This window comes from Pangasianodon hypophthalmus, chromosome 12, assembly GCF_027358585.1.
Source record: "Pangasianodon hypophthalmus isolate fPanHyp1 chromosome 12, fPanHyp1.pri, whole genome shotgun sequence".
Classification (NCBI taxonomy): domain Eukaryota; kingdom Metazoa; phylum Chordata; class Actinopteri; order Siluriformes; family Pangasiidae; genus Pangasianodon; species Pangasianodon hypophthalmus.
In genome coordinates, this window is record NC_069721.1 from 22,818,341 (window position 1) to 22,831,095 (window position 12,755).

The 12,755-nt window shown below is 38.6% G+C and overlaps 1 protein-coding gene across 3 annotated transcripts in view; it reads right to left on the bottom strand.

Moving 5' to 3' along the window:
- The window catches only part of thrab (thyroid hormone receptor alpha b), a 158,111-nt gene that overhangs the window by 13,786 nt on the left and 131,570 nt on the right, over positions 1-12,755 (bottom strand). For all 3 annotated transcript variants that reach the window (XM_053238704.1, XM_026915338.3, XM_053238703.1), the window contains 3 exons: positions 8,028-8,233; positions 3,039-3,185; positions 26-284 (listed from right to left, as the gene is read on the bottom strand). In XM_053238704.1, coding sequence (XP_053094679.1) covers positions 26-284; positions 3,039-3,185; positions 8,028-8,233 — 612 coding nt within the window. The remainder of the gene's footprint in view (positions 1-25; positions 285-3,038; positions 3,186-8,027; positions 8,234-12,755) is intronic.

Below are 12,755 nucleotides of genomic sequence, written 5' to 3' on the forward strand. Positions count from 1 at the left end.
TATCTCTGAGACTTCAGTGCCGTACCTGAGCTCATGAGCAGCACGGCCTGCAGCAGCGCCACCTCCGTGTCGTCCAGGTTGAACTGCGCAAGGCTCTTGCCCAGGTCGAAGATGGCGTCGGAGACCACGCCCAGACCGCCGTTCTTCAGCTGCTCCCTCTTCACGGCCATCTCTCCGCTCAGCGTCAGAGTCTCGCTCTCGGGGTCGTACCTCACCGCCGCCCGCAGAGACATGATCTCCATACAGCAGCCCTTCAGCAGGATGATCTGATCCTCACAAGGCAGCTACACACACACACACACACACACACACACACACAAAACGGTTTCAGTGTTTATTTCAGTTATATCAGTTATAGCTCAAACAAGATTACACACACACTATATATATAATACACATACAATATATATATATATATATATATATAGCCATGTCAAACCATTTTCTTTTCACATCACTTAATTCACATCTAATTCACCTTTTCTGTAAATTGGCTCCAGATTTTGGCCTTTCAAGTACTGTTACACTGCTAAATAACATTTTTTTTGGAGTAGACATGAGTCAAAATAACTTTCACTTCTATGTCTGAGAAAGTCTGTTTTTGCCTTCATTATATTTGCTGTTATTTCAGCTGTGTGAGCTTTGCCTTTTATGGAGTTTTGTGGGCGTCACCAGATGCAAATTAGCTGTGCTGTGCACGCTCCTGGTAATTTAGGGGTGATGTAATCCACCAACACACACACGAGTAGGAAGAAAATCCGACTTTCTGAAACCTTTGTAAATCCAGCAGAAAGTTTATGTAAAAGATTGATAAACAAGGCCTAATATTTCTGCTACAACAAGCACTGATGCTATTTTTGTGTTTGAGTTATGATGGGCTCAATTAGTCAATAAACTGATATTAAACTTCTGGATATCTCAAACAGATTCAGCTCGGTTTTAAGTAATACATAAAGAGTTAGTTTGTAGTCACTTTCAATGAGCTATTAAATAAAATGCAGCTAGTGGAAGCAGACCCAGACTCGAGCCCTGAGGTATGCTGTCAAATTCACAACATACAGAGAGAGCAAAAAAAAAAAAAAAACCCATAACGAGGTGCTTGGATCAGACGTTGTGGCGCAGTGTTATGAAATTAGTGATTTAATTTAATGTACGTATCATGTAAAGTAAACCAAACAGGATATATATTGTAGAAAATGGGTTCATTTTGTATGAAATACGAGATGTGGAAGATCTCGGAGACAGTAAGAGACGTCTCTGAGACGAGACACTAAGCAGAGAGACAGCGGCTTGTTCTTCCCCGACCGCAGTGCGTGCAGGAGTGTGTACATTCAGCGTGCAGACAATAACAATGTCCTTACCATACGTGGGCTGTGTAGTCTACATGGCAAGAATGTACACACTCGCTGTTTAAGGTGCGCGGCCTGTAGGCTAAATATGGACATTACGCCTCATAGCAAAGACTAATGTAGTGCTGTGGAGAAACCTACTCTTATCCTTCATCCTTTAAAGTTCACTACGCTTCCACGCTTGCACATTTAGTCTCTCAGTTTAAACCTGTGTAATTAAAGCTCGGACTCTTTTACTTTCAGCAAAGTACTTTTTTCTTTATTTTCAGACTTTTTTTCTATATTTTTCAAAAATCACCAAATATTTAAATACATCTTGTATTTTAACCTCGTTCGACATTAAATTGTATATTGTCAGAAAGCTTTTCGTGCATCGACAGACATTTTCTTAGATGACGTAATGATTCATGTTAAAAAACTATATATTTATCAGACATTTTCCCACGAGAAGTCATTTTTCTTAGCCCTTATCATTTGACATCAGAATTTTACTTTTTTAACATCTTGAGAAGTTTTAGCTTCAAACAGTATTTTATCTATACTTAAATGTGAATAGGGTTTCTAAAAATAATTTAATGAAGTTTGATAATTTTGTGAAGATCTCAACATACAGTGTGATTATTACTATTTAACAAAAAACAAACAAAAACCCCATTTAATTGTTGTTGTTCTTTCAGCTGCTCCCATTAGGGGTCGCTACAGCGGATCACTCGATCACTACACCGGATGCCCTTCCTGACGCAACCCTCCCGATTTAATCCAGGCTTGGGACTGGTACTGGGAGCGCACTGTCTTGTACAACCCCAGTGAGAGGGGGTCGGTTCCCTGGCCAGGAATCGAACCCGGGCTGCGGCAGTGAGAGAGCCGAGGCCTAACCACTAATGAAAATTTAATTTAGTTTTAGTTTTTTGGGCACAGAGCAGCATAAAACACACACAATAAAAGTGCTATCTGCACTCTTCTGCATACATACACTCACAGATGGCCACGATTGGCTAGTGTCACTGTGATTGACAGGGGAGAGTGTGTATGCCTCTCCCAAACAGAGAACTTGGCCAGTTTTTGATAAGATACTTTTCTGTTGTGGCAGCATGTTTCAATTTTCATTATAACATCTGATATTAACATTCTGAGTATCAACCGATATCTGAACTTTACAGATGTAAAATGTAGCATCCAGCCAGAATTTTCAACACTAAACTAGAAGTGGACATGCCATTTATGCACTAAACTAACTAACTAACCAACTAACTAACTAACTAACTAACTAGTCAGATTTATAATATTATTTTAGCTAGGTTTTGAGGGAATTCTATTTATTTAATTGTAGTTTTTTGTTGTTAATTTATTTTTATTTCTGTTCACCAAAAAAAGGGACACAATCACACCTGCTCTCTCATATTATCCACATCCATTCATCAACAGCAGCGTAAGTGCGTTGTTGATTGTCTTGTTATGTGTAGAGTTCTGACATGACAGACACCGGCAGTTCCTCTGCTAATTATGCAAATGCAAACACGGCTGGTTTAAACACCTCCGGATGAAGACATGCATTTTACTGCATTTAGCTACAAACATCAAACTTGGCAGCTGTGCCAAATAGCATCATTATCATAATCACACATAATTTAGTCATGTAGTACTTACACACACACACACATTCACACACACACACACACACACACACACCTCTGAAAACATGGGCAGTTTTTTGGCAAAGTCGACGACGCGTGTGATGGCTGGCGTGATGATCTTGGTAAACTCGCTGAATGCCTCCAGGTCGACTTTATCCCCGTCTGATGTGGGGGCTACAGGCGACTGGCCGATGTCTTCAGGCTGGTTTAAACACACACACACACACACACACACACACACACACACACAGGAGTCAGAGACCAACATTTAGCAGAGAACATCAAGTGTTGTATTCTTCTTATACTGCAGCAATTTGCAAACAATGTGAATTTTTAGTTATTAAAAAAAGACATAATTTTTATCCATTTATTATTACATTTAATGTTGTGCAGGTTAGCTCCTGTTCTCACTTATGTTATAGCAACTATAAACAGTTGTTCCCTCACCAGCCTCTCTTTTTCCTCTCTCTTGAATAAAAAAAATAAATAAATAAAATTTAAAAATAGAGAGAGAGAGAGAGAGAGAGAGAGAACCTGGAAGGTGTAAGCTCCCCTATCCTGTGCTGGAAAACTTCTGACCTTTAACCTTTACAAAGCACTGACACCGGAGACTCCTTTCAATGTGTCTAACAAGTGGCATACTTAAATAGAGAAATAAATAATCATTGGCAAATTGTCATGTAAGACACATGTTAAATAAAACACATGAACATGATGTGCTGTTATAGGAAAATAATCAACCCTGGGTGATAACGGTACCTCTGCTTCATCACATCACCACATTACTGATTATTTTTCTATACCAGCACACCCCCAGGTGTTTTATTTCTTACATATGCCGAGTTTGTTTAATAAAGTGGCCAAAATTTCCACATCCCTGGTTTCTGTGAAACAAACATCATCATGTATGATATTGTATTCATCATGACAATAGTAGTCATTTCCACCATGAGGTACAGTTTGAATCCAGTCTAGTACATTGCAAGCAACATAATGGCACATTATTTTATAATGTATTTTAGGAAAAGGTGTAAATCAGGAACCCAGAGCTTGGGATTGTGGGATTGTTCAGCTCTTTTCTTCAGAAAGCAGTTAGAGGTGATTGATTGCTGGTTTATATCCGTACAATGGCCGCTGTGTTCAGCTTCAGGAAGGACGATAAGTCAGAGCGGTAGTGGCTATGGAAAATCAGCAGTGAGGTCCCCCGGTGTTCACTCATGCGTATCACGAATACGCCGCTCCCCGTCTCAGAGCCGTGCATCTATTACAGTTATTACGAACGACGATGTCTTTAATCATGAAAGTCCACGTGCGTTCTATGAACGATGGACACAACTAGACAGATGATACGTGAGGGACCGAGTCGACGCTGTGGCTGTATGTACAGAGAGAAAGACAGATTGTAAGGGATTGGAGGTAGGGAGTGGGGGAGGAGAGAGACACAACAGGCATGGCTTTAATCAGCCTCTGGATCCGCAATGGGACGAGAGCCAGCACTGCAGTGGCCCCTCCGACGTCCCACAATCCCCTGCAGCTGCTGCCTGCTAACAGCTGGAGTCAGGGCTGAGCACTGAGCGCACTCTAACTAGCACCGGTACACACTTACCCACACATCACACACGCTGTAAGGCTCAGGGCGTAATTCATAAGATTAAGTTGGGTGAAGTTTTGATATATTAAATATAAAACACCATTAGTTTTCACTTTTTTCAGCTTTTGAAAATGGCACTTTTAGTATCCAAAATGGAGAAAGGGTTGTGTTTTGAAATATATTTGTATTTATATATCTGGCCTTAAAAATGGTTCAATTGACTATCAGGTGTTTGCTTGTAATAAAAACCTGTCATGTAAAACATTTAATAATAAAAATTAAACACTTGGCATGTGGAGATGTGCTGAGTTTTATTCTTCTTATACAACAGTAATTTGCCAACACTAACATTTTTTATTTACTGAAGAATGACACATTATACCTTTTATCTGTTTATAGCTATGGAACATACACCAGTCTCTCTTTTTTCTCTCTCTTGAAGTTAATCAGAAAAAAAATTGCAGCTTGTCAGGTTATAGAATAACCGCAAAGTGTAAACTCCTCTGTCCTGAAGTGTTAAAACTTACAAGTCACAGCTTTACCTGTGACTGTTACACTGGAGACTCCTTCCATAAAAGTTAAATAAACATCTCCTTACAGAAAACTTCACCATATCAATGAATATCCATCTATGTTAAATAACGTGTTTTATTAATAATCTTAGATTATACAATAACGTATCAGAACGAGTGCATTAATATAAACCTGTGATTTGCAGCTGCACTACTATCAGAGCAGCTGTTATAGAAAATTAATCAACACCTTCTGACCAATCAGAATTGAGAATGTGTACACCTGATGAGTGAAGGAAAAAAAAAACAAAAGGCACAAATACAGAAGAAAATCAGCATGGTGGGCATTTACAGTACAGCTGAGGCCACTTGGAGAGGAAGCACTGTGTTTACAGCTTTCATTAAAGTGAGAAAGTCTGTGTGTGTGTGTATGAGAGAGAGAGAGAGAGAGAGAGAGAGAGAGAGAGGAAGGAAGGAAGTTAAACTCACAAGTTAAACTCATGGAAATAAAGAAGTGGTTGGCTTTATGGCTCCGTAATGTCACTGGTGTGATATGAATTAAAGTTTACAGCATGTTTTACAGCTGCTCTTAAATTCAATTGGTGCTCCCGAGTGTTTTGATTAAAAAAAAAAAAAAAAAAAAAAGGAATATGGCCGAGGTGAAGGCTCTCAGTGCTTCTGAGGAACTTTTACAGCGTGCTTCTTTAATCTAAGCCGGATTTGTGTTTGGATTGGCTGGAGAGAGCGTGTGTCCTACGACTGTGTTTGGTTAAGCTTTTACGAGCGTGTGCGTGTGTGTGTGTGTGTGTGTGTGTGTGTGTGTGCGTGTGTGCACAGGGGGTGTTCCCCTATTAGGCACTCTCTTGTGGTCTGTCTTTCCACTCTTTCACCACTGAGCTGTGCTTTTTTTCTGACTCACACACACACACACACACACACACAAAACCTTTAGGCAAGAAGTTTTATTATTTACCATGTCCCTTCTGTGAATGAGGAAGACAGGAAGAAGATGTGGATGTTAGAGAGAGAGAGAGAGAGAGAGAGAGAGAGAGACAGAGAAAGCAGAGATCAGTCAGTCAGAGTGTCGTGAGTACTCAGTTGTTTTACTGCTAATGTATCTGAGAGCTATAAGTGTTGTATATGAAAGCGAGAGAGAGAGAGAGAGAGAGAGAGAGAGAGGGAAAGAAAGCAGAGATCAGTCAGTCAGAGTGACATGAGTACTCGACTGTTTTATAGCTGATGTATGTACGCTGTAAATGTTCTATATGAAGTCTAAGATACTTTATGGGCTGTTTTATAGGATTTCTCAGCTGGAAGGAGAAAATGGCTTCCTCTTACCCTCACTTTCTCTCTCGTTTTCACAACTTAGTGTTAATCTGCGGACTGGGAGCACTCATATTAGGTTTAGAAGGCCCCAGGAGGTGTCCGTGTGTGTGCGAGGGTGAACAGCAGGGTGGTTACATTACTGCTGATGTGAAGGGGAAATGAAACTATTAATACCATAGAATCTCATTTAACATCCTGGAGTCCATCCTTTCTTTCTTTTCTTCCCTACACAGCACACCTTCCTCTCCTCCAGAGATTAAGCTTTTCCAGTTTTCTCTCTGCGCATCTGTTGTTCAAGCTGTCTTTCCTGGCTTTTATTCACTGCCTCTTCAGAGACACAGAGTGAGGCACGCAATGAAGACCTCGTATCAGCACAAGTCAACCGAAATGGAGCAGAGTGGCATAAATGAGCAACACACACACACACACACACACACACACTCACAGCGTGGAGCAGAGTGACTTGGGAAATAATCTATTCATACACGCATCACGTGTATCACAATATATATATCACAATCAGGCTTTTATCTAAGTTTTTTCCTTTGTTAATGAAAAAACAAAAATTAGGAGGAAATATATCAAACGTAGTGTTTGACATGACTGATAAATGATATCATGATGCATCAGGATACCTAAAAATAGTTTTATCTTTATGTTTCGTCACCCTTAATAGAAAAATTATACGATTTTTAATTAGCTTTGATTTATAATCATTTTCTTTTTTTTTTTATTTCAGCGCAGTTTTATCCGGCTTTAGATTTCCAATCTATTTTTCTTCTTCTGCAGATGAGAATGTGAGTGTGCGACATAAACAAAGTATATCAGACAGTTCAGGGAGTATATACTACTACACCATAAGAGGAAAAAGGATTCAGCACTGAAGGAGTTTTATCCAAAGTATTTTTATCCATTTATCCAACATATTTATTCATTCTCCAGTTTGACTGGACGGTAGTAAATGCACACATTTCAACTGAACAATTATCAGCTGATTTATTCTTGTTGTGGAATTTGTATCATTACCCAGTTGTAAAGTTGTTTATCTAGAGAACACATGACAGCATGAGAGATAGAGAGTCATCTGTGGCATCTGTTCGCCCTCAGTGTGTATTTTTATTGATCTGTGCTTTAGCTAGCATGCTAACACTATCCAGCTGGTGCCTAAAAATATAAACAGATTGGAACAAAAACAATAAAAATACAAGGAGAACACAGATCGGGTAATAAAATTACACACATCTAAGGCGAATAGGTGTGAAATTTTATTTCCTTACGCTGTATTTTTGCTTGCTAGTCTGTGTCTTTCATTTTTTTGGTTGCAGTATTTTAGTAGGTTATTTTTAATACATATGATACATTTGGGCTATTTTGTAACTTGTCCCTTTTCAATAAGCAATACATCTCACATTTCACATATTTCACATATTTACAATATATTTTTTGTGAATCCATTTATTTCTGTAAAGCTGCTTTGTGACAATGTCCATTGTTAAAAGCGCTATACAAATAAAATTGAATTGAATTGAATCTCCTATAGAAAAATACACTCCTTCTTCTTCCAGCGAGTTCTTAGAGCACACACTAAGAACCTCATTGAGGAATGTCTCCTTACCAGGAACTTGCGTTTCTGTTTCCAGTGTGAGCCCTGGGCGTTGGTGTGGCGGTGAGCCTCAGTCACGATGCGGATCAGCTCCCACTCTGTACCCGTCGGCTCGGGCCGGTTCTGGAGGGTCTTCACCATCTCCTCCTTCCTCCTCTTCTCCCGGTTCTCTTCGATGAGACGTCGCTTGGCCACTCGCTTCGCCTCGTCCAGAACCACTGCACAGAGAGAGACGGGACGAGTGTCAGCATGTATGATCGGGTTCAAGGCTCAGCTAAAGAAAATGAAAGTAATATTAAGTCATATTTAAAACCTTGCAGTGCACATTTTACATGCAATCCATGAGACGTTGTTACAGCAAAGCGTTTTTTTTTTCTCCAAGTGCTTTAACTGTACAAAAGAACGTCTCATGTGTAAAACAGCTATATTTAATAAGAGAAGTGTTAATTATAGCTGTTTTAAAAACTAATTAGCAGGTGAGCTACTCTACTAAGAATGTATACACAAATGAACACCTTATTTATTTAATTTATTTAATTAATGAAGACAGTACAGGTATAACAGATATCACAATGAAAATTCAGCAGCTGATTGCTGATATTCTTACTTCTTATGTATTTTTCTTTTGTATTTACTTTAATATATAAACAAAGCTCAGTCTGATTAAATATGCGTAAATTGTTTGAATGATGTTATGAGTAAAATATTTATTTCACTGTAAGACACTCAAGAGAAAAAAAATACATAAAGGTTTGCTAGATAATCCTTTGTTTATTGTTTATTCAAGAAAAAAAAAATATCTTTTATGACATATTTCAGTACCAAATCCAAGAACAAATCCAATAATAATCAAAATCTTTGGGAAATTCTTCTGTACTAATCATGTAATTAAGGATAGGAAGTGAAATCTTATGAATGCAAAAAATGATTGTGAAGTGGGCGGAGCTTGAAGCTTCCTCAAAGGTTCAGATAATGGGATGGTTGTGAGTGGACTAAAAGAGGGAAATAAACATTTTTTCTGTTGAATTTTGATATTTTTCCATTTTAATTTCAATTTTAGTTCTAAAGCACATCTAAAACAGCTGAAGCTGACCAAAATGCTGGAAAACTGAGAGGCACTGAGATTATCAACATTAGGCACATCAACATTACAGCACAAGACAGGGTAACAATGTCAGGTCAATCCCTGCACCCGCAGAGAACTCAGTTTCCCAGGACACACCTCGGCCTACTAACATGGCCGACGAAGACTACACTTCCCAACATGCACGGAGTTGGTCACATTCACACTCCCCCGAATTCCAATCACACACACCTGTACACAATCGCCACGCACAGTATTTAAGGAGTTTTTTGCCCCGGTTGTACTGTTTGCACTTCGCCTGATCCATTTCCTGTTTATTGACTACGATTCTGCCTCTCGATTTGGATTTATTTACCTGTGAACTGTTTAATAAACTCTCCTTGCAATTGCATCCGCTTCCACTTACCTGCTGTGACAAACAAAAACGCACAAAAATATAATAAAATATACAAAGTATAAATCCTCTTATTAAAATGGCACATGCCTTATTAAAGTGGACACATGCCGTAAAATACCAAGGGTTAGATTCAGTCATATGCCAAGGAGAAAATTTGGGTCTTAAGGCAAGATTTAAATTCCTAAATAAATAGTTCTTCTATTTATTCCACAGTCTAGGGGCAGCTACTGAGAACACATGGTCACTCTTGTGTTAAAGTCGTGAACGTTGGACGGTTAGCCTGAAGTATAAGTACTAATCATGTCGCTGATGTACCGTGGAGCCAGACCATGTAGTGCATAAAAAGCACACAGTAACATTTTAAAATCGATTCTATACTTAACCGGAATCCAATGTAGAGATGACATGACTGGTGAAATACTGTCTCTTATTCTTGTACCAGTAAGAACGAAGCGAAAGCGAAGACTGACTAAATCCCATGTAAAGGGAACTGCAATAATCAAGGCATGGTGTAATAAATGCGTGCAAAACTTCAAATCTTCAAATCCTTAAACATGAGGAATGATCTCAATTTGGCTTTACGTCTCAGCTGATAAAAGCTACTCTTTACAACAGTGTTTATTTCTTTGTCGATTTTGAGGGATGAATCAAAAACGACCCTGAGGTTTTTAGCACAGTTGGGTAGGTTAGAGAAAAAAGGCTTTGAGTTGTCACCAATAATTTGAACGCTCTCAGAAGGACCAAAAATGACTACACTGGACTTATTCTTGCTTAGCTGGAGGAGGTTTTTTGCTAGCCATTACTTGACATCTTTAATGCAATCAAAGAGGGTATTTATAGAATGGTTATCCCCAGGTTTCAGAGGTAGGTACAACTGGGTATCGTCTGCGTTACAATGGTATGAAATTCCATGTTTCTGGAAGATTTTACCCCGTAGAAGCAAATATATAGAAAACAAAACAGGGCCCAAAATGGAGCCCTGATGTAAACCAGAGGCAATAGGAGCTGAAGATGATGTATATTTACCCATCTGATCAGCAAATGTATGTTATTTTAGGTACGACGAAATCCAGTCTAATGCTTTACCCTGAATCCCTGCCGCAAGATTAATAAAAATCTAAAAGAATGCTGTAATCAACTGTAACAAAAAAACACAGCAATGGGGTCAAGCATGATTAAAATGGCACAATAGCTAGAATCAAGTGAAAGCAATAAGTCATTAGTCTGTTTAGAAGGGCCGACTCTGTGCTATGACGCGCCCTAAAACCTGACTGAAACTTGTCCAGAATGTCATTTTCACACAAGTGTGAAAACTGCTGGGAATAGACCACTTTCTCTAAAACTTCTGATAGAAACGGCAATTTCGAGACTGGTCTGTAATTATTAAAAGAGGTCTGGTCCGCATTAGGCTTTTTGATGGAACAGTTCCACTAGTGAGGCTACAATTAATGATGGTCAGAACACTAGGCCCAACGGCATCCCAAACTTTTTTTAAGGAGATGTGAAGGAACAGCGTCCAAAGAGGCGCTTCATATGAGTTACGATATCAGTTAATCAGTTATCAGCTACATTAGTTACTTTTACTAGTACGGTTTAAGAGAGGATGTGTTATTGCTTCAATTCATCCAAATATCTGGAAAAAAAAAACTATCTACGTGAACAAAATTGTCATTTCTACCTGTAGTATCTTGTGTTAATTGTTTTACTAGTGATTTTTTACTATCTGTTAATAAGGCTTAAAAATTCATGATGTAATATTTGCACCTTATCACAGACCCCTGCTTGGGATGTGATGTGTTAAATTAATTTAAATTGACTCAATCTGTTTTATCCATCTTTTTCGTTGCTCATGCTGTCTGTGCACCGCAGATATCATGTTTTTCCAGAGGTGTTAAATACACAAGGATGTGAAAAAGTCAGAAATTACTACCAGCCTGATGAGCTGGAAAATGTGTTTCCAATAAAACCCAAGCAGCATTTTGCACATTGAGGGAAAAAAAAGTATAATATGACTATTATGACTAGAAAAATAAGGACAGGGAGTGGATGACAGATGAGCTTCTAAGTGCTGTAGACATCAGTGAACAAATCCAGCTGTAGACTTGAGCTTTAAAGACGAGACACTGGCAGATGGTCAGAGATCCAGCGCAGATCCAGATCCTGATCGAGGACAGAGTCAGTGACTACAGTTTAGCTACAAAAGCAGGCAGGAGATCTGCAGAGAACCACCTCTGCGGTTTCTTTAAGAGCGGAAAGATTCCCGGAAAGGGAACGACTTCCTTCATAAATCTTCAGGACAAATTGTACAATTCCCTCAGCTGCTGGAGGATGAAAAGTCACTAATTCTCTTTAGAGGGAGGAAACACAGCAGCTGGAGATGTAACACCGGTTACAGCGTGTAAAATAAGAGACAGGATAAGAGACAGAACTTGATGCTTTAAGGATTTGTAGGTGAATAAGAGGAATTGTAGAGGGATAATGATGACATTCAATTATATTACACCAAAGAGGAACTGGTCAATCTCTGAAACCACTTTCCAAATTTATTTTATACCTTTACAGTAAAATAAGTAATGCATTTGAGGTTCTACTTACAATTATACATGAAGAGCTATAATAATAATAATAATAATAATAATAATAATAATAATAAGTTATACACCAAATTCTTTTTTCCTTTTTTTTTTTTTTTTTTTATCAGTATGATATCAGGTGAATATGGTGGGTCACTATCTATATGAAGTAATTCTGGATGTTCGCATTACAAGCAAACTTGTTTGTTTCGTGGGATAAAAGATGAGCTTCTTGATAAAATACTCTCCTCTTTTGTGTCCTGTGCGTTTTTGTTCCTGTTTTAGCCCGTACCTCACCCTGACATGTCATTGGTTTGTTACCTGATTGTGTTCACCTGTTCTGTGTGTCAGCGCTCTTTGCGAGGTCTTACTGTGATTTTGTTTCATTAAGTCCAAGCCTTGATTTCTGTTTCCTAGTTTCACATTTTCCTGATTTAGACCCTTGCTTGTTTTCCTGGTTTCTGACTTGCGTCCTGCTTCAACATGCAGAAATATAATCCACCACATCTGTTTTTCTGCTTTTTTTTAGTGTGATATATCCCAGCTGAATTCAATCTCAGTGTCTGATCTGGTTAACATGCTTCACTTCAGCTCTGTCAAATGAAACAATATATACAGTACTAAGCAAAAGTCATAAATGTTAAAATTAAATGTTACAGAAAAAATATTTGTATGTTAGAGCACTT